This window comes from Girardinichthys multiradiatus, chromosome 23 (assembly GCF_021462225.1).
Source record: "Girardinichthys multiradiatus isolate DD_20200921_A chromosome 23, DD_fGirMul_XY1, whole genome shotgun sequence".
Taxonomy (NCBI): Eukaryota; Metazoa; Chordata; class Actinopteri; order Cyprinodontiformes; family Goodeidae; genus Girardinichthys; species Girardinichthys multiradiatus.
Genome location: NC_061815.1, coordinates 21,110,142 through 21,128,879, shown reverse-complemented (window position 1 = coordinate 21,128,879; position 18,738 = coordinate 21,110,142). Strand labels below are relative to the sequence as shown.

The following is an 18,738-nucleotide window of genomic DNA, read 5'->3' as shown; positions in this document are numbered from 1 at the left end:
ACCCTGATGGTTAGGTGGCCCTAAGCAGCAGCCCCAAGCACTCATGCCTTGGGCCGGCTTTGCTCATACAAACCATGTTATAAGCAACATAAAAAATACTCTAAAGTCAAGAGTTTGGTCTGGGTTACACAAAACAGCCTGCTAAAAAACTACACAAACAAAAAGACAATTGTTCCTGCATACTGAACATCTGGATCACCTGATGTCAAAGGGGGTAAGGACAGGAGCTGCCATGAATGGAAAGAATATTAGGGGTAAATACCTGGAATTGACACAAGGATTCATGTTTCAAGGTGTTTTCTTGGCTTTAGCCTGACAAACCTGGCAAACATCTTTGGACAAATTCCAAAGTGGATTTTGAACCATTTTCATAAAGTCTGACAGAATCTTTCAGTGAGAATTACAGTTTGAACAGAGGGAGCCTTCCAACTGCAAGGGGCTGAACTTTTTTTATTTGAACAAAAATATAACCATGGTGATCTATAAGCTATAATAAATGCTAACTTAGATCCCAAGGGTGAAGCAACAGGATAATGATCGACTTCAGATCTTAAAGTGATGCAAATCCATCTACTCGGCTCAAAAAAATAAAGGGAACACTCACATAACACATCTTAGATGTGAACGAATGAAATATTCTCATTGAATACTTTGTTCTGTACAAAGTTGAATGTGCTGACAACAAAATCACACAAAAATCATCAATAGAAATCAAATTTATTAACCAATGGAGGCCTGGATTTGGAGTCACACACAAAATTAAAGTCGAAAAACACACTATAGGCTGATCCAACTTTGATGTAATGTCCTTAAAACAAGTCAAAATGAGTCTAGGTATTGTGTGTGGTCTCCACGTGCCTGTATGACCTCCCTACAACGCCTGGGCATGCTCCTGATGAGACGGTGATGGTCTCCAGAGGGATCTCCTCCCAGACCTGGACTAAAGCATCCGCCAACTCCTTGACAGTCTGTGGTGCAACGTGATGTTGGTGGATGGAGCGAGACATGATGTCCCAGATGTTCTCAATCGGATTCAGGTCCGGTGGAACGGGCTGGCCAGTCCATAGCTTCAGTGTCTTCTTCTTGCGGGAGCTGCTGACACACTCCAGCCACATGAGGTCTAGCATTGTCCTGCATTTGGAGGAACAAGGGCCAACCGCACCAGCATATGGTCTCACAAGGGGTCTGAGGATCTCATCTCGGTACCTAATGGCAGTCAGGCTACCTCTGGCGAGCACATGGAGGGCCATGCGGCCCTCCAAAGACTTGCCACCCCACACCATTACTGACCCACTGTCAAACCGGTCATGCTGAAGGATGTTGCAGGCAGCAGATCGCTCTCCATGGTGTCTCCAGACTCTGTCACGTCTGTCACATGTGCTCAGTGTGAACCTGCTTTCATCTGTGAAGAGCACAGGGCGCCAGTGGCGAATTTGCCAATCCTGGTGTTCTCTGGCAAATGCCAAGCATCCTGCACGGTGTTGGGCTGTGAGCACAACCCCCATTTGTGGACATTGGGCCCTCATACCATCCTCATGGAGTCGGTTTCAAACACATGCACATTTGTGGCCTGCTGGAGGTCATTTTGCCTGGCAGTGCTCCTCCTGTTCCTCCTTACACAAAGGCAGAGGTAGCGGTCCTGCGGCTGGGTGGTTGCCCTCCTATGGCCTCCTCCACATCTCCTGGTGTACTGGCCTGTCTCCTGGTAGCGCCTCCAGGCTCTGGACGCTACGCTGACAGATACAGCAAACCTTCTTGCCACAGCTTGCATTGATGTGCCATCCTGAATGAGCTGCACTACCTGAGCCACTTGTTTGGGTTGTAGAGTCCGTCTCATGGTACCACGAGTGTGAAAGCACCACCAACATTCAAAAGTGACCAAAACATCAGCCAGAAAGCATAGGTACTGAGAAGTGGTCTGTGGTCCCCACCTGCAGAACCACTCCTTTATTGAGTGTCTTGCTAATCGCCAAAGATTTCCCCTTGTTGTCTATTCCATTTGTGAAATTGATTGTCAATTAGTGCTGCTTCCTAAGTGGACAGTTTGATTTCACAGAAGTTTGATTTACTTGGAGTTATATTGTGTTGTTTAAGTGTTCCCTTTCTTTTTTTGAGCAGTGCATATTCCCTAATTGGGTTTTCCGTTGTTACTTGTAAATGTCATATTCTGCTGGTATCACTTCAACTAGTTATGTGACATTCCAGTACAGCAGTCAGAAGGATGACAGACATTCCATTGTAATGGAGTTCAAATGAAAATTCAACATGGAAAACTCACCATTACCTCCAGCTTAATCTAATTACTCCTCCATGCGGCTCTGCTCCACCAATCAGCGTCAAGTCTGCATTCCTCCCGGCCACTCATCTTTCAAGGCTCCCGCTTTAAAAGATCTTCATCCATGGAACCCTCCGTTCTGCAGCTGAACTTTGACCCTCCTCCAACCCATCTCCACCATTCGGTTTCCAAACTCCTTCCAAATCTCCTCAGGCCTCCACTGCACCACCAGGATCAGACCCCAGGAGGGAAGACATCTCTAAATCTAACCCTAAGATGTTCATTCAACCCCATGTCATTCTCAGCATTCACGTCTTCCACTGGGGTCCGAGCGCCAAAGAAATAAACATTCACTGATAAACGTTTCTAATTGAATCCCTGTTTTCTCTTTGTGAGTCTTTCCAGGTTGAAATATATATTAAACACTCCACAAAAAGCATAGATAGAGCAAATGACTTCATTTAGATTTTTGCAAATCTGAATCGGGTGCCGAGTTCTCTGTCTCCCCGCTTTCAGCTGCTGCAATACACCTCACTCTTTATGATGTCATTAATAACCTACCTTGGATCATGTGCGGCCATGGTGGGGCTAGCGGGCTTGAGTTGACCCATCATCAGCCCGTCTGCTTGGCAGGCAATAAGGCAGGATATGTAGTTGGCATTTGAAAATTAAATTTTATCATTCCAGTCCACACCTTTCAGCTTCCATTTGTTTTCCATTACTGAATTATCCAGAAAACAATAGTGTTTTCACGTACGACTCAGGGTCTTTTCTGGTGGCATATGACACGGTTCCATTAGGTTACGTTTCGTACTAAAACCTAAATGGGTCAATAAGCATTACATTAGTTTTGGCAATCACACTTTCCTTAGCATGGCAGGCAGCCAAAAACATCTCTGTTCCAAACATGAACACGTCTTTGATTTCACCTTTTATCATTTCTGTATTACTGACAAAATATAATCATTTCACATTTTCCAGTTCTTATTCATGTTGACCATTGCAAGTTTATTTATTTTTTCCCCAATTTGTTAATTCAAAAAATATATCAGGTTCTATTTAAGAAACGTCCTTCACAGCACCTGGCACAGGAAGGAACTGCCTAGATCAAAGGAACATTTTTTTTAATGGTTTGTTTGGATTTTTCTTGCTTCTCTTACGTAAATTGAAATCCCAACATATTGTCATGTAATTTCCTGTTATTTTCTCTGGCCACTGTCTCATTGTATTGAAGAGGAAACCAGTGTAATTCTGTTCAAGGAGTTCATTCCCAAGGAATGTGAGTCATCCAGTCTTTAAATGAGCCATTACATCATTGCTGACTGGGGGATTGCTCGACTCCACTCCATCCTTCCTCTTTCAGCTCAGTTTACTTGAAATCATAACTGAAAGCAAAGAACACAAAAATACAAATTTGAGCTCCAATACTGTTGTTTTATTATTCTTTGAAAATGTGAAGAGTATAAATGCTTTGGCCCTAATTTATACATGAAAGAAGGAAATAAACCGAGGGAATAAAAGGGGGATAAAAGGCTCTGAGAAGATGTGGATGTGTGAATGAAAGTGACAGTGAACATAGTTTTAGCAAATGCCATGAGCTACCCAGAGGGCCAGAAACAGAAAGTGTTGAAAAGAAGCAAGCTGGGAAGCTGTCAGTCACACAGGGAGGTCTCGGGCCATCTTCACAGCTGTGAAATGCTCTGAGCATGTATGGATTTATATGAGTTGGAAGTTCTATGGGTTGTGCTGTTACTGTGATTTGCATGTTTTTAATATGTAATGTTTTTGTTAATATAAGAATTATTTTATACAAGTTGGTCATCTAAAATTTTACCATGTATCTGGACAGTTTTCTTAGATGAAGATCCTATGTGTAAATGTAATTGTCCCCCTTCTTAAATCATGTATTACTTTTATTAATGAAAATTCTTGGTTCAATTTCACTAGCCCCACCCAGGCCTTATTACTGCCTGACCTGTGGAATCAAGAAATCCTTTGAGAGGAACCTGACAGACAACACGAAGTAGGATAAAGGGTTTCTGAAAACAACACATGTAGCCCCAATCTACAGAAATGTAATAACAAGTGAGAAACAAAGTCACAAATATATATTAGTCTGAAAAGGGTTACAGAGAAATTTCTTGAGTCTTGGGACTACAGCAAGCTACATTTCTTCCCAGGAGACCACCAAATTACCCAGGACAATATCTAAAGCACTACAGGCATCATTTTCCTCAGTTAAGGTCAGTGATCAAAATCTAACAGTAAAAAGATACAGTGCAAAAAATGCACAAATGAAAATCCCTGCTGACCAAAAAGAACAAAAAGGCTGTAGCACATTTGCTAAAAACATCTCGATAATACACAAGACATTTAGGAAAATATTCTGTTGATTTACAGGACAAAAGTAGAACTTTTATGAAAGTTATATTTATATAGCATTTTAGGAAAAAAAGCAACCTACTGAAACTCAAACAATGTGATGGTAGTGGGATGTTTGGGGCTCCTTTCCTGCTTCAGAACTTGGACCACTTGTCGTGATTTTTGCAACAATTAATTCTACTTTCTACCAGAAAATTTTTTCACAGAGAACACCTGGCCTTCAGTTGGTGGCCTTAAGTCCAAGCACATTTGGGCTAGTAAGACAAAAATCCAAAGCAAACTAGAAAGTCCAGCTCTGAACGTCAAATTAAAACAATTCTGCACATAACAGTGGACCCAGTTCCTCCACAATGATGTAAATGACTCATTGCCAGTTTTGATGGTTGCCCAACAACATGTTAGGTTTTGCTTGTACTTTTTCACAAAGGGCCAGGTTGGTTTGGATATCTTTTATTCCCTTAATAATTGAAATCATCAAAGTGCATTGTACATTCAATCCGGTTATCTTTGACTGACATTAAAGTTAGCTTAATGATCTGAAAAATGTAAGTGAGACAAAAAGAAAAAAAAAAAAGAATAAGAAGAAATCTGTCAGGTGACAATACATTTTTTTACAGCACTGATTGATAAGTTTAAAACATGTATTTGGCCACAACCTGCTTTATGTAAACTGGAGGCCGATACATCCAGGCTTTTAAACTGAATAAACAGCTTTAAAATTATAAACAGTTTTTTGTATTATTTTGCTTATAAGGTCAATTGTCCTTTATCGATCTAGCTGTATCTGTAAGAGAGTGTACTAGAAATATGTATAAAACTTAAAATGTTGGAGAATAAACTAAACAGGGTTACAATTTAGGTCTTCACTGACAAATGAAGTTCTGTGCCTGTGAGGGTAAAAGAAGCTTAACTTCAAAAGCTGTTTTCTGAGAAAAAGAAAAATCAGTTTTTTAAAGTAAGCTCAGATATTTAAGTTAAACCTTCTGTGTATTTGATCTGAAAGATGTGTTAAATGCCTGGTATCTTCTATTATCACTCCAGTTCATATTAGTGCCACTGAAAGTATTTGTCAGTGATAAAAAAGGTTTTTTGACGTCCTCTGTAGTCTGTAATGGAGCTGCATACGCCGCCAGGTTCTGATGCTAAAGGTCCACCCCCACAACCCTCCACCTTCGTCAGCAGCAGACATCTGAGAGAGGCATTAGTGGACTGCCATCTGATGGTGAACTCCAGCCGATGCAACTGAGAGATAGTGGTGGGTTTGAGGCTCAGCTGACAAGGCACGACTTTGCAAAATAGCTGCGGTTATACCACATAATGCTGTGAACGACAAAGTGGAATTCTAGCCTAGAGATTTTGGATGCCACTATGAAATGTCATTTCCCATCGTTCCCCCAGAATTGGAGCAGATCGTAAGAAAAATCAGCCATCGAGTAGCATTTCATGCTGACTGGTAATTCCAGACAGGATGCTGGATATAAAACACGTTTGTTGCCTGCTGTCTTTACTTCCCTAACGCACCAGGAGCATGCAGGCTTTGGTCTCAGCAGCCTCAGTGGAATCTTGAGGCCATCTATCTTATAGAGGGCAGATCATTATGTAGTCGACAAGCAGCTTTAGGCCTGGGGCAGGTGGGAATGCTTGTACGAGATGAACTATGGTGACTACTCCTGTTTACTGGACTTCTGTAAAAGCCAAAGTGGCCTCTTTTTACTGCTCAGCTACACAGTACATTAGATCTTTTTCTATTTTTGTAATGCTGCCTCGGTTTGTTGCACCCAAAGCTGCATTTAAACCATGTCATGAAAGATTTTTGCTTCACTTTTATGACGAAAATAAAAAGAGTTAATTCTTTTAGCAATTTCAAGGGACTCCAGTGTCCAATAATCTGTAAAAAATACAAACAACATTGTTTAGACTGCATCTTTGTGATAGGATAAATGTGGCTTCTTTGTTTGCTGGTTTACTGAACTATAAGGAACAACAGTGTCCCTGCTTTTTAAAATCACACAATATATCACAAAGTGCACTTCTTTGGTGTTTTTGAAGTAAATTCAATTGCAATGGATACATGTTTCACTTGGCTCTACACATAGTAGTTTTAGGTAATCAAAATGCACAGAATTTTCATTGAATTATGGTAATTTGTAGAATAAAAAAAATAAAAAATACTTTCAGAAAAGAAAATGTTGAGTCCTTTCCAACTCTGGAAAAAGGGTATGCACTTATTCACCCATCTCCATTTAAAAGTGAAAATCAGCACTAAGTGGGTATAATCTGCATGGTATCAAACAGCACTGCTTTAAAAACATATATCACTGTTTAGTGTTAATCACTACATGGGCCTTCTCTCAATAAAAGCCCATTCAGTCAGACGTAGGCTAAGGATGGAGTTCAAAAGCCAGTATTAGCGATGATATAAGGTGCATTTATGAATGCAGAATGAGAAGCTTGCACATCTGCGGAGGCACAATTAATCCCAAATGATATATTCAGGTTTTAGAGCAGCCTGTGCTGCCATCCAGATAAAGTGTTTTTCAGGGAAGACCTTATTTGTTTCAGCAGGACGAAGAAAAATTAATGTGTGCGTGGTTTGCAAGAACCCTGCAAGAATCCAGATGTGAAACTCAGTGACCTGAAGATTATACTTATTTCTTATAGAAAAATATGTACATTGCAACCATGTCCAAATTATTTTATAGTATGCTTGTATTTGAATGAAAATAGGAATATGCTGTACCTTGCATAAGTATTTATACTTTTCACCTTTTAACCTTTTCACATTTTGCTACATCATAACCACAAACCTGTAACGCATTTCTTAGTATGTTTTGTGGTAGAACAACAGAAAGTAGCTCCATCCACCATCTCATCAATTCTAACCAGCTTCCCTGTTCACGCAAAAAGAAAGCAAAACCACAACAGGTCTTCCATAAAGGGCAGATTTATGGTCTTCAAAATTAAAGGTTGTCCTGCTGACTTATTTTTCCACAGTAGGTGTGGATTTCTGTAGCTCCTCTAAAGTTCTAATGCAAGTCTTGGCTGCTTCTCTAATGCTCTCCTTGCTGGCTCTGAAGTTTAGAAGAGATGTTCAAAGCTTAAGGTATTGTCTTAACCCTGATTTAAACTTCTGCACCTCTTTATCTCTGGCTTGTCTGCTGTTTTCTTTGGACTCCGTGACGCTGCTTGTTCAATAATGTTCTCTAGAAAATTCTGAGACCTTCACAGGACCCATGAATTTATACTGAGATTAATTTATACACAGTTGAATGGAGTTTTGATGAAAATTCAAACTGAAAGACTCACCTCCATCCCCCGTCCATCCTATGACTCCACCGTGCGTCTCTCCTCCATCCAATCAATCATCCTCCGAGGCTTCGCTTTTAAGGACCTCCAGTCAAGGATTCCCCACTCTTCAGCTGAGCTGTGACCCTCCTCCGCCCCACCTCCACCATCTCCCTTCCATACTCCTCCTGGCTCCCTCACCTTCTTAGGGCTTCACTCCACCACTAGTATCGGATCCCAAGGGGGGGAAGACTTACCTAATTCTAAGCTTAAGACGGTCATTCAAGCTCATGTCATTATCAGCCTACATGTCTTCCTGTGGGGTCTGAGCGCCTAAGATATGAACTTTTATCAATAAACTTCTTCTGAGTCTTTTCAGGTTAAAATATTATTTATTTATTAGTTGACTTCTGAATGCAGTTGGTTGCACTGGATTTTATTTACATACCTATGCATGCCACACTTTTGAAAATTTTACCTCAAAAAATGTAAACCATGTATCATTTTCTTTCAACTTCAAATTATGCATTATTTTGAGTTTCTATGGATTTATATCTAAACATGTGAAAAAAAATTGTTTAAAATTTGTGGTTTTGACTTGATATAATCAGAAGGACTTCAAGGGTTATAAATACTCCAACAGGGCACTGTGTTCTTGTTTGAAATCTGCAAACATTTGACATGCATTTGTTAAATTTTGAAGACTTTGTTGGCATTTTGGATTCATTCTCCAAACTGCCAAAATATCCTGATAGGTTCTGTCTCTATACAATTTTTTAAATATAAAACAGGAAAGATACTAAGACCTATTATCAGCCTCTAATGCCCCTTTTCCACTAGTCTCTACTCAGCGTGGGTTGGTATGGCTCTACTCACTTTTTACGCTTTTCCATTAGAAATGGTTACGTAGAACCGTTACTATTCTTCGTACCTGCTTGTACCCTGGCATTATAGTGTATTTAACTACTATAACAAGCTAGCAGTAGATAGTGTTAGTTTACCCCTTCACGTCCTTTAGCCTATACCGCTACATGGCTTCTCTCTCTCCTGTACTTATCCAATGTTTCGTTTTGCCGCCTCCAGCCTTCTCTGACTCTCTTCTTTCACTCTTTCTGACAAAGCTATAGCTATAGATGATCCCACCTACATTGAGACTAACTGCGCTGAGTAGGTACTAATGGAAAAAGAGCATTACTATAAAAATGGATGTTGTATTTTATATTCATCAGACGAATAGATAAAGAACGTAGGTTTTATTTTGCTCCAGTGTCAGTGGAGTAAAACATAAAATGAACAGGGCATCATTTATTTGTACACTGACAATGGGACAGTGATTTACCTAGATGCGTTTGGTCTCCAAGACCTTTAATTTTGTTCATTACACTGCCAGTGAAAACTAGCTAGCTGGCCGGGTGCTCCAAGTTGGAGTTGGTTAACCCTGGATACAAACTATAAAAATTTTGTCAAGATTATCACATTTTTACAATAAATAATCAAATGATAAACATGTTATTCCTCCTCTACATAACACCACCCGGTCAGCATGTTCTTAGCTGAAAATATGTTCTGAACAATGTCCAAATGTTTCTAGGCTGTTTGGTAGATATGTACTTAAAAGTACAATTTTTTATGTCTACAATAAATTGTAGATGTTTATTAGAAATCTAAATGTAGAAATATAGAAAGCTGAGATTGAGTAGCTTAACAAAAAAAAAAAAGAAGGAATTGACTGCAGCAGTCTTTAAATTCACAACCTTTTGATCACTGTGCTTTTCTAACTGACCCATCTGACAGGATGAAAAACAATGTGTGTCCTCTCTGCTTACGATTCTTGCTGCACAACTGACATTCATATAATGGCCACAAACTTGAACATGGTCTCTGATATATATTGAGGAACCATCTTGCTCTCACTGCACATCCTGTGCAGCTCAATTATTTAACGCCACCTAATATTAAAATCCATGTTTCCATTAGTCAGTACAATCTAAATATATGAATATCCCATTATACCTATACAATTATTGCTTGTATTTTTCACCCAAAAATAATAAAACATTTGTATTTTCTGAACATTGATATTATTGAAAGATCTCAAGTGAAAAACAAATGCAAAAATTAGTTCAGAGTAGTAAATCAAACAAGGGTTTCTTTAAGTGTCCCATTATGCTTTCTGGCATTTTTTCACTTATAATAGACTTTTTGTAGAGCTTTATGTCCAAACGTATACCACTTTTAGACTATTCAGTTTTGCTTAAGTTCAACCTAGATATATAGGTTGAAAATGTAGCTCTAAATGGACATATCATTGACTATTGTCTAAACAAGGTCTACATGTAGCTTTAATGTTGAAATCAGGTCTATTTCTCACCAGGCAGGAAGTTACATTTGTTTTTAATGATGACTGTTTATTAACCTTTTATTCCACTGAGAACTCAAGATAATGAAACTAAATTAGTGAGTTCACATTTATGGAATTAAGAAAGTATAAATTAAAGGGAGTTGCTAACGTGAAACAGAACTGCTCAGGTTCAAGTTTCTATTGGGGAGATTTAAATAAAAAAAGAAAATAGAGGCGAACGAGACACAGAAGGAGAGTGATGAAGGCCAGGGTGAGAAAAGGGGAGAAGAAATATATTTAACAACACATTCTCTGCAGTAAAAATAAAATTTTCTATAACTTCACACATACGCACCAAGAAACCCACAACCACACCTGCAGCTCTCTCCCAGCGGGCTCCACTGTGCAATCTGGCACATCCATTTCCTAGAATGCGTTTCCCTTCTGCTCTGTCGAGGCAGTCATAAACCCCATCGGGGCATTTCAATCTCGTCCGTGAATGATGTCACTGTGTGGACGCACACTCATCGGACAGCAAACAAATCTTGACTGTACTGAAATGAGTCCTGCTTGTATTCCTCTTGCTGGTGGTTCTTGTCACCTGACGTTTTCTGCTGATTTTGTCAAATCTTCAGGTGTCTCATTTAAGGATGACTCGGACCTCATCTTCTCTTGCTTTAGTTTTCCATGGTGTTTCCCCTGTGGTTTGGTGGGTAGTTTTGTGGATCTTCTCAGGTAAATGTATCCAAAACCTTGCCCCAGAGACCTCCGTGTGTATCCCTGCCAGTACTCTAACATCTGCCCTGCTTTAAAACCAGATGGGAAATATCATTGCACAAACAAGGCAGTGTTCCATGATATTTTCTTATTTGAAAGTTCACTCTAGTATCCACAGCTTAATTTTAAGTCTGGGCAACCTACTGCACAAGTATTCACAGTCCCTTTTCACATTTGTCAACAACCTCAAACAATAATTATTTTATTGAGTTCTTGTATGATAGTCCAGCACAAAGCAGTGATTAATTGTGAGGGAAACAAAAACAGGATTTTTAAAACTGTTTGAAAATTCAGTTTGAAGTGTAGTAATTTGCATTCAGCCCTCACAATTCAGAAAGCTCAAAATAAAAGGACAATTGAAATAAAGAAATTTGCTCTGTTAGACATGCAGGCTTTTTCTCAGCTGGGACAGTGATGCAGCGCAGATTTTGTGGAAAACAGGACCATGATCCTGAGGATACTACTACATTTAGATCCAAGCATTTTAATTTGTTAATATGTCCTAGAGTTAATTTAACTTATAACTAACTGCAATACTTGAAAAGTGAGGTTTTTGATATTATTTGACTGAGTTTAAGCTATTTTGCATAGAATGGGTTAAAAGTTCAGTCTGTAGATGTGCAAAAAAGATGTGTAAAAAAGTAATAAAAAATGTATTCCTTTCTTATCACGTCACGATGATGCACTACTTTGCATTTCTATCACACAAAGTCTAAATAAACACATTAAAATGTGTGTTTGAAGCATAAGAAAATGTGAAAAATAATTGTGGTGTGAAAACTTTTGCAAGGTGATGTATATCTGTTTGTACTTGAGTAAGTGGAAGCTTACCTACTCTCACAGCTAAAGAGTCTACTTTATTTCCCATTTTTTGTTGTTAAACATTCATTCATAAAAATGAGCATGGAAATAAAAACTGACAAGTGGCACAATGCATGGTACCCAGATTGTAATATTTCAGGAGCTTTCACCCATAGTTAGTCACTCTCATCAGTTGATTGTCTGAAACTATCACATAATCAATCAGCAATGGCTATGATTATAATTAACTAGCGTGTTAGTGGTTCACAAATCCTTAAGGCATGGTGCTAAATAAAAGCACGTATTTGGAGTTTTGTTTACGGCCACCTGTTCAGGAAAAGTCGATAAAAAAAACAAAGTTAATAAAACCTGAAATGTACTGAAGCGTGAATGTTTGGTGGGACTGCAGAAACAAGTTATATGGATGGATTTGTTTACTGGACCATTTCATTGATTTCAACTATAAGAAAAATTGTTCACCAACACTTCACAGAACCCAACATGAACCTCTGGCAAACAGAACAAATATTTCCAAACAATGTTATTAAAATGTAAAAAGTGCATTGCAGGTCTTAAAGAGTGAATGATTCTTGCATTTTAAATCTATGTACCTGTAAAATATTTCAGTCCTAGGACCACAAATATTAAAACATTTTCTCCATAAATGCAGCTTTTATTTATTTTGTTTTTAAAGGCTTAAATGACCCGCAATGCCCTCTGCAAGTATTGGCATCCCTGTAAAGATATTAAATATAAAAATATATATATTTTTTTTATTCTGACACAGTAAGCATAATGTCACACTAATAACTTTGCAGGTCTTAACAATGAGTTTTGGAGACTTTTTTTATTAACTCCCTAATAATCATCAGTCACTTTGCATGGTGACAAGACATGCTCAGGTCCTTTTCCAGCCTTGTTTGTTACCACTCCCGTTTTTAAAATGTTTTAATTATTGCTCTGAATAAATATGAACAAGTGTAGGCTAGTGGCGATTTTCTTGTAACCGTTTCCTGACTCAGGAAGGTCACACGTCTGTAGGGCTTAATGCAATCCCTGTTTTCCTCCAGAATCCCATTCTTTTTTTTCCATTTATATTTAAAAAAACCTAATGGTTTCCATTGTAAGTAGGCACATTTGAAGGTTTTATTATATGTATATTCATACATAGGGTTAAAGAGAAAAAGTTCCACCTTTTAATAGAAGCCACCCAAAATGTATTAGGATTAAATATGTTTGTAACATTAATTCTACTCTGTTAGTTTTGTTTTTGTTGTATAAAGAAAAAGTTGATGGGTTTCAAATAAATAAAAAACAGCCCCTTTGAAATAGGAATTGTTCATGTATTTGAAATTCATCAGCATTACAAAGGTTATTAATATTGTATTCCGCTTTTTGTTTTTGTCACCACTGCTATATTCTTCCTAAAATGATTTTAATTTATTTCTGAAGAACTATTTGACTAAAAACCTTTGGAATAAATGCATATCTCACTTCAACTGATGGTCTTTCCATTATGGAGTATTGCTGAAGTTGCATGTCAATGCTTCCTCTCTGTCCTCTCAGTTTTGATATCATTTGTTGATTATTTAGCTTGGGACAGGATATGCTCATAGATAGTTTTCTTTGAACTACATAATTTGTGTGAAAGCAGTATGCTGCATTGTGTTTAGATCTCTTTCACACTTGAAGGGAAAATGAGCCCCAGACAAGCAGGTCACTTCAAATAAAGTTACTTTACAGTTTTCTCCCGCAGCTACAGTGAGTGTTTTTTAAAGCTCGGACCAATGGCGGCATATTTGATGCCGATTGACTGAGAAGGCATCGGGTAGGAGAGTTTTCATCACACTGAGAAGTTACTAGTAACCATAACTAGTTACTTTTTTAAACATTCCCAACACTGATGACCTGTTTTCTTGTCTTTCCTATTTTAAAGAATTGCAGTGAGAAATCAGCCTGTGTCACATTAAATTTATACCCCAGGTATACAAGAAGTCCAGAATAAGTAACTAAACATTCCCACACACTGTGATCAAAGAAAATAATCTTAAAATAATAAAAAAAAACTTAAAATAATAAGGGTTTCAGTTATACTCATTTTTCAGGAATTGTAAATGGTTGATAAAACGTTTTAGCATTTGATTTATTTTCCCTTGCAAAATTAATCCACAAAAATTAGACATTGTATTTCTCTAAATGTTTCAGTGTGAGATTATGCCACTACATTAAAAAAAATATTTTCCCATTTTTAACACATCTTTACCAGGGTTGATAATACTTGTGGAGGGTGCTGTATTTGATAAAAAAAAATATAACATTGTTGACAGCTGAGGTGTTGCAAAGTGTCTATTTTATTTAAACCATCTTTGTAGTTTAGATCTATAGCAAGATTGTTGTTATTAGCTTGTTTGTATAATTCATGGAGATTTTCAACAACGATCCTGTACACAAACGAAGGCTTCCTCTAAAATCACACAGCTGATCTCCATTTTTTGTATCTTAGAGTTTCTGTTAAAGGAGTAAATCAGGAAGCAACAGAAAATGACCAAAAGCAAGATGAATTATATCCATATCTAAAAGATTTTCCTCAAATAAACCCGTCGTCGTTTCATTCTCTCTGCTAACGGCAGAATCGGTGATGAGCTGACCAGACTGCACTTCTCGCTTTACTGCCTTTCCAATCATTAAATACCAGGGGAAGCTGTAATGGCCTACTTCATAAATATGTTGAGTTCTATTGCGCCACAACTCCAAAGCTGATCTAGTATTACTGCTCTGGTCGCATTACTGCAGTTCGTAGAGAATCAGGATTGCACAGAGACACAAAATGAAAATTGTCAGTTTTGCTCACAGAATCAATAACTCCAGTTTTCTCCATGAGATTAACATATAATAGGATGCCGTGTGAGTGCATCAAGGCAGTCTTTTTATGATCTCCCACTGCTGCAGCACTACTTTGCATGAATTACAGTAAAATCTGGAGTCATGTACGCAGATAGGCCCCAGGCTGTTAGTCTGTTTTTTTTTTTTTTGTTCCCAAGGTTTCCGCGAGAGAGAAAAGGAGAGAGGAAGAAGGGAAGCAAAGAGGAAGTCCTGTTGGGGACTAATTCTTTAACTCATTCAAAATGGAAATATTAAGTCATAAAAGAAAGAATCTTTGATCAGGAAAAGGAAAAAGTTTAGTGAAACTTTATACTCTCCATTTTTTACAGTTTTAATTTGGCACATGGCACAATCAGCATGTATGCATCTGGTATACATAAATAAATATTAAATATTTTATACATAAATATACATATAGAGCTCTTACAAAGACACCTTGAACATTCCTGGGCTTGGGTTGTTTCAACTTTACACGACATTTTTTTACGCTGGGGGGTTTCAGTCTAAATTGTGTAATAATAGATTTGTAAATGGGAATGATATCTCCATAGAAGCCCTATACATATATGTATGTATGCCCATATTTATATATATATTCAAAGAAATACAAGTGTGCACTGATGTATGTTTAGTCAGTGCAAACAGGCCACTGTCTGCTGTTGAAGAGAAACTCTTACAAAGTCAATGGAATCATGTCAGTTAGTTCAGCTGATTCTTTAGCTATTTTCTTTCTCTCTTAGACATAAAATAATATATTTATTTTGTATTCATTAAGCAAAAATTAGACATATAGAACTTTTAAAAGAACAAAAGTGCTATGTTGCAAAGACAGACAACCAGAGACGCAGCAGAAAACACTAATGGTGTTGAACCAAAATCAGCAACGTTAGAAAGTACTCATTTCCTACTTTCCTGGACCCCACCCCCCCACCTCCCCACACTTACAGTGAGATGCAAAACAAACAGAACAGGAAAATAAAACTGGTGCACAAACACATCCACATACACACATACTCGCACACACACAATCTCAAAACTCAAGTTTCAACATTGTTTCTTTCTTCATCTCAACCTCATGACTGCCGTTGCACGCTGCAAATGCAAAATCATCTTCACATGCACCTCAGACACACCAAACAGCATCCTGTGTACGTGCACAACTTGTAACCATAAAATAAGATAGCTCAACAGATAAAATAGGCTGTAAAAGATGCACTTTTTTTTCTTCAAACAATCACAGTAACATAGTATTCATCTCCGCCTTCTCATGTCTTGGCAAGAACAGTCTCACACAAATCATTTCTAGTTAAAAAAAAAAAAAAGATAACACTGTCTGTGTGGCTGTTATGTTGGTATGCACCAGAGAAGTAAACAAAAATAACATCAAGAACAAAAAAAAAAGTTGCCCAAAATGGGTTTTAAAATCTCTACATCTGCATATCCTCTAGATTCCCATCCTGGATTCAGTCTCTCACCTCAGAGTCTTATCTTGCTTTGTCTCACACTCCGCGTTGAATTGTCTCAGGGAGTAGAAATAATGACAGAAAAGAAAGCGCTCAGTAAGGCATTGAAACGTAAAAACAAAACAAAGAAGCAATTAAAAATATTTGTAAATATAGACGCAGCGGTCGTCGTTCTAGATGAGGAAAGGGATGGGAAATAAAAAGCACTTCTCTTTGATTTATTTATTTTTTTGTTCTGAATTCAAGAAAAAAAGTGTTGATATCTCCTCAGTCTGCTTAAAAAGGCTTTTAAAATGATTATTTTAGAAAAAAAAGAAACCACTGCAGAAAGACCACCTCCCCCTCTTTCAGGAGAAGGAAAGCAGTTTGATTTTGGCAGCTCTGCACAACTTGACATCCACAGAGAGCTCTCAGTAACTCTCCTCATAGTAAAAGTCTAGTTAAATCTCTGCACATTTTAATCCCACTCCTGCCCTTCCCCACCCCTCCCCCACACAGCCCTTCCCCTGATATTTATAAAACACAATCCTCTCCTCGATTTGTTCATCCTCCCACTCCTTCTCCGCCAACCCGCAGCCATTTCCTTCTCTCCTGCGCCGGCCGCTCCTCCGACCTCCTTAAAGCTATACGCGGGTGGTAGAGTGGGAGTGCGGCAGGCCGGTGGAGTTGAAACCAGTTGTGAAGGTGTTGTAAGGGTGGAGGTTGGGCATGCCCACCAGAGAGTTGGGAATCATGGTGATGGTGTTGGGTGTCATGAGGGGGATGTCGTCCGGGGAGCGGCGTAGCGTGAGCGTGTAGTCAGGTAACGAGGCAAGGCGCAGCGCCCCTTCGTTGCTGTTCCCCGCCTCGCACTCATGGTGCGTCTGGTTCATCTGTAAGGACATAATCTCCTCCTCAGGCGCGTGGTGGCCGATGTCGTTGGAGGTGGTCTGGCGCTGTGGGCTGGGCTGCCCGTGGCTGGAGTCCTGCCGCCGCTTGTCCTTGCGGTAATAGAGGGCTGCGAAAGCAAGAACATTGAGGAACAGCAGCGAGGCTCCCACCGCGATGGTGACGCTGAGCTCTGTAGAATAATCCCTCGGGTTGTCCACCACAAGCGGCCCTGTCTCCTCGTCACTCCAAGAGTCCTTATCCTCACTGTTGTAGGCAGGCGACATGGGGGGGCGCTTGGTGTTGAAGGGCCAGTTTTTCCCGTTGGGCCTCTTGGTGGACAAGCTGTTTTGTGTGGTCTCCAGGGGTGGCACTTTGGTGGTCGTAGAGGTGTAGTGGAACAGCTCATGGAGGTTGTACAGGTGGGGCACTAAGTGTTTCCAGAAGGCCACTTTGGTGGCCCGGTAGTGGTCGCGCACGCGTGGCTTTAGGCCGATATGCAGGTACAGCTGGTCCTGGGGATTGTACTTGGACCAGGCCACCTCTTCGAAACGGTTAGCCTTGGTGTGGATAAACTTGGTGTCTTGGGGAACTGGTTTGTTGGGGTCCCTGGAGACAAGAAAGAGAAGAAGCAAACAATAAAATGAGATTCTGACAGTGGATTTAATTATTCATACTTTGACATTCATTCAGAGCTAAGGGGGCAAAATGCAAATAATAATAAAAAAATATCATAACACTGTGAGTCACGGCTTATATTTTGGCAAATCTGCCATAATTTTGGAAACCAGGGGAAAACATTCTGATTTCAACAGCAAAACCTGCATCAACCAAATGTTGTTTAAATTTCATCCAGGTGTCTCTGCTGCAGGAGGATCTGACACCTATATCATTCCCAAGCCTTCCTCCCCTCCCTTTCTCCTTTCAGCTACCTCTTTGTGGACCCATTATGCCTGCATGTCTCATCTCCCATCTCTTCTTCCTCCCAGATGTTGATCTTATTTCAATTCTGAGGCGGCCCAGCCTTAAAAAGCAGGCCAGAGGCTTTTAAAAGTAAATGCATATGAATAAGTCAGCAGGCTTTAGGGCTCGCGTCAGGAGGCATTTTGTTGTGGATAATCCAATGTTGGTGGAGCTTCTCTGCTAATTGCTCACAGAAGGCATTGCAGTGTATACTGGCATCCAGTGCACTGATGTAAGGTAGACCATATTAATCAAGACACTAAAGGGAAGTGTGCAGTCATGCTTGTGTGTGTGTGTGAATGGATATTTCTGTAGGAGGATGCAGTACCTCATTTGATCCACAGAGTTCACTGTTCCACCTTTCACTTTTCAACATGTTGCAACAAACTGCAAACTACTTCAATTACGGTGAAGCTATTGATTTATCGAATGAATTAACATATAGCAATCTCCAACAATCACACAGCTCTTTGTTGGCGTACAATGTCAGGACTGGGACCTCGGCAGCGCTGTGTATTACTTTCGTTGTGGACTAAATTGCTTTCTGTGAAGGACTGAGTCATAGCCCAGCGGCCTTGAAAAACACAAGAATGCTTGAGGAATGAAAAGCAAGAAATGTTATGAAATATTCCTTAGTGAGTACGAGTGCAATGTTGATGGTAAGTAAAATTCAAATTTAGTTAGGGATTTTGGGATAAGGT

At 39.2% G+C, this 18,738-nt stretch overlaps 1 protein-coding gene across 2 annotated transcripts in view; it reads right to left on the bottom strand.

Annotated features, from left to right (window-relative positions):
- Positions 1 to 15,061: 15,061 nt before the first annotated feature.
- nlgn3a (neuroligin 3a) overlaps positions 15,062 to 18,738 on the bottom strand; it is a 247,027-nt gene continuing 243,350 nt past the window's right edge. For both annotated transcript variants that reach the window (XM_047353716.1, XM_047353717.1), the window contains one exon: positions 15,062 to 17,683. In XM_047353716.1, coding sequence (XP_047209672.1) covers positions 16,831 to 17,683 — 853 coding nt within the window. In that variant the 3' untranslated portion in view covers positions 15,062 to 16,830. The remainder of the gene's footprint in view (positions 17,684 to 18,738) is intronic.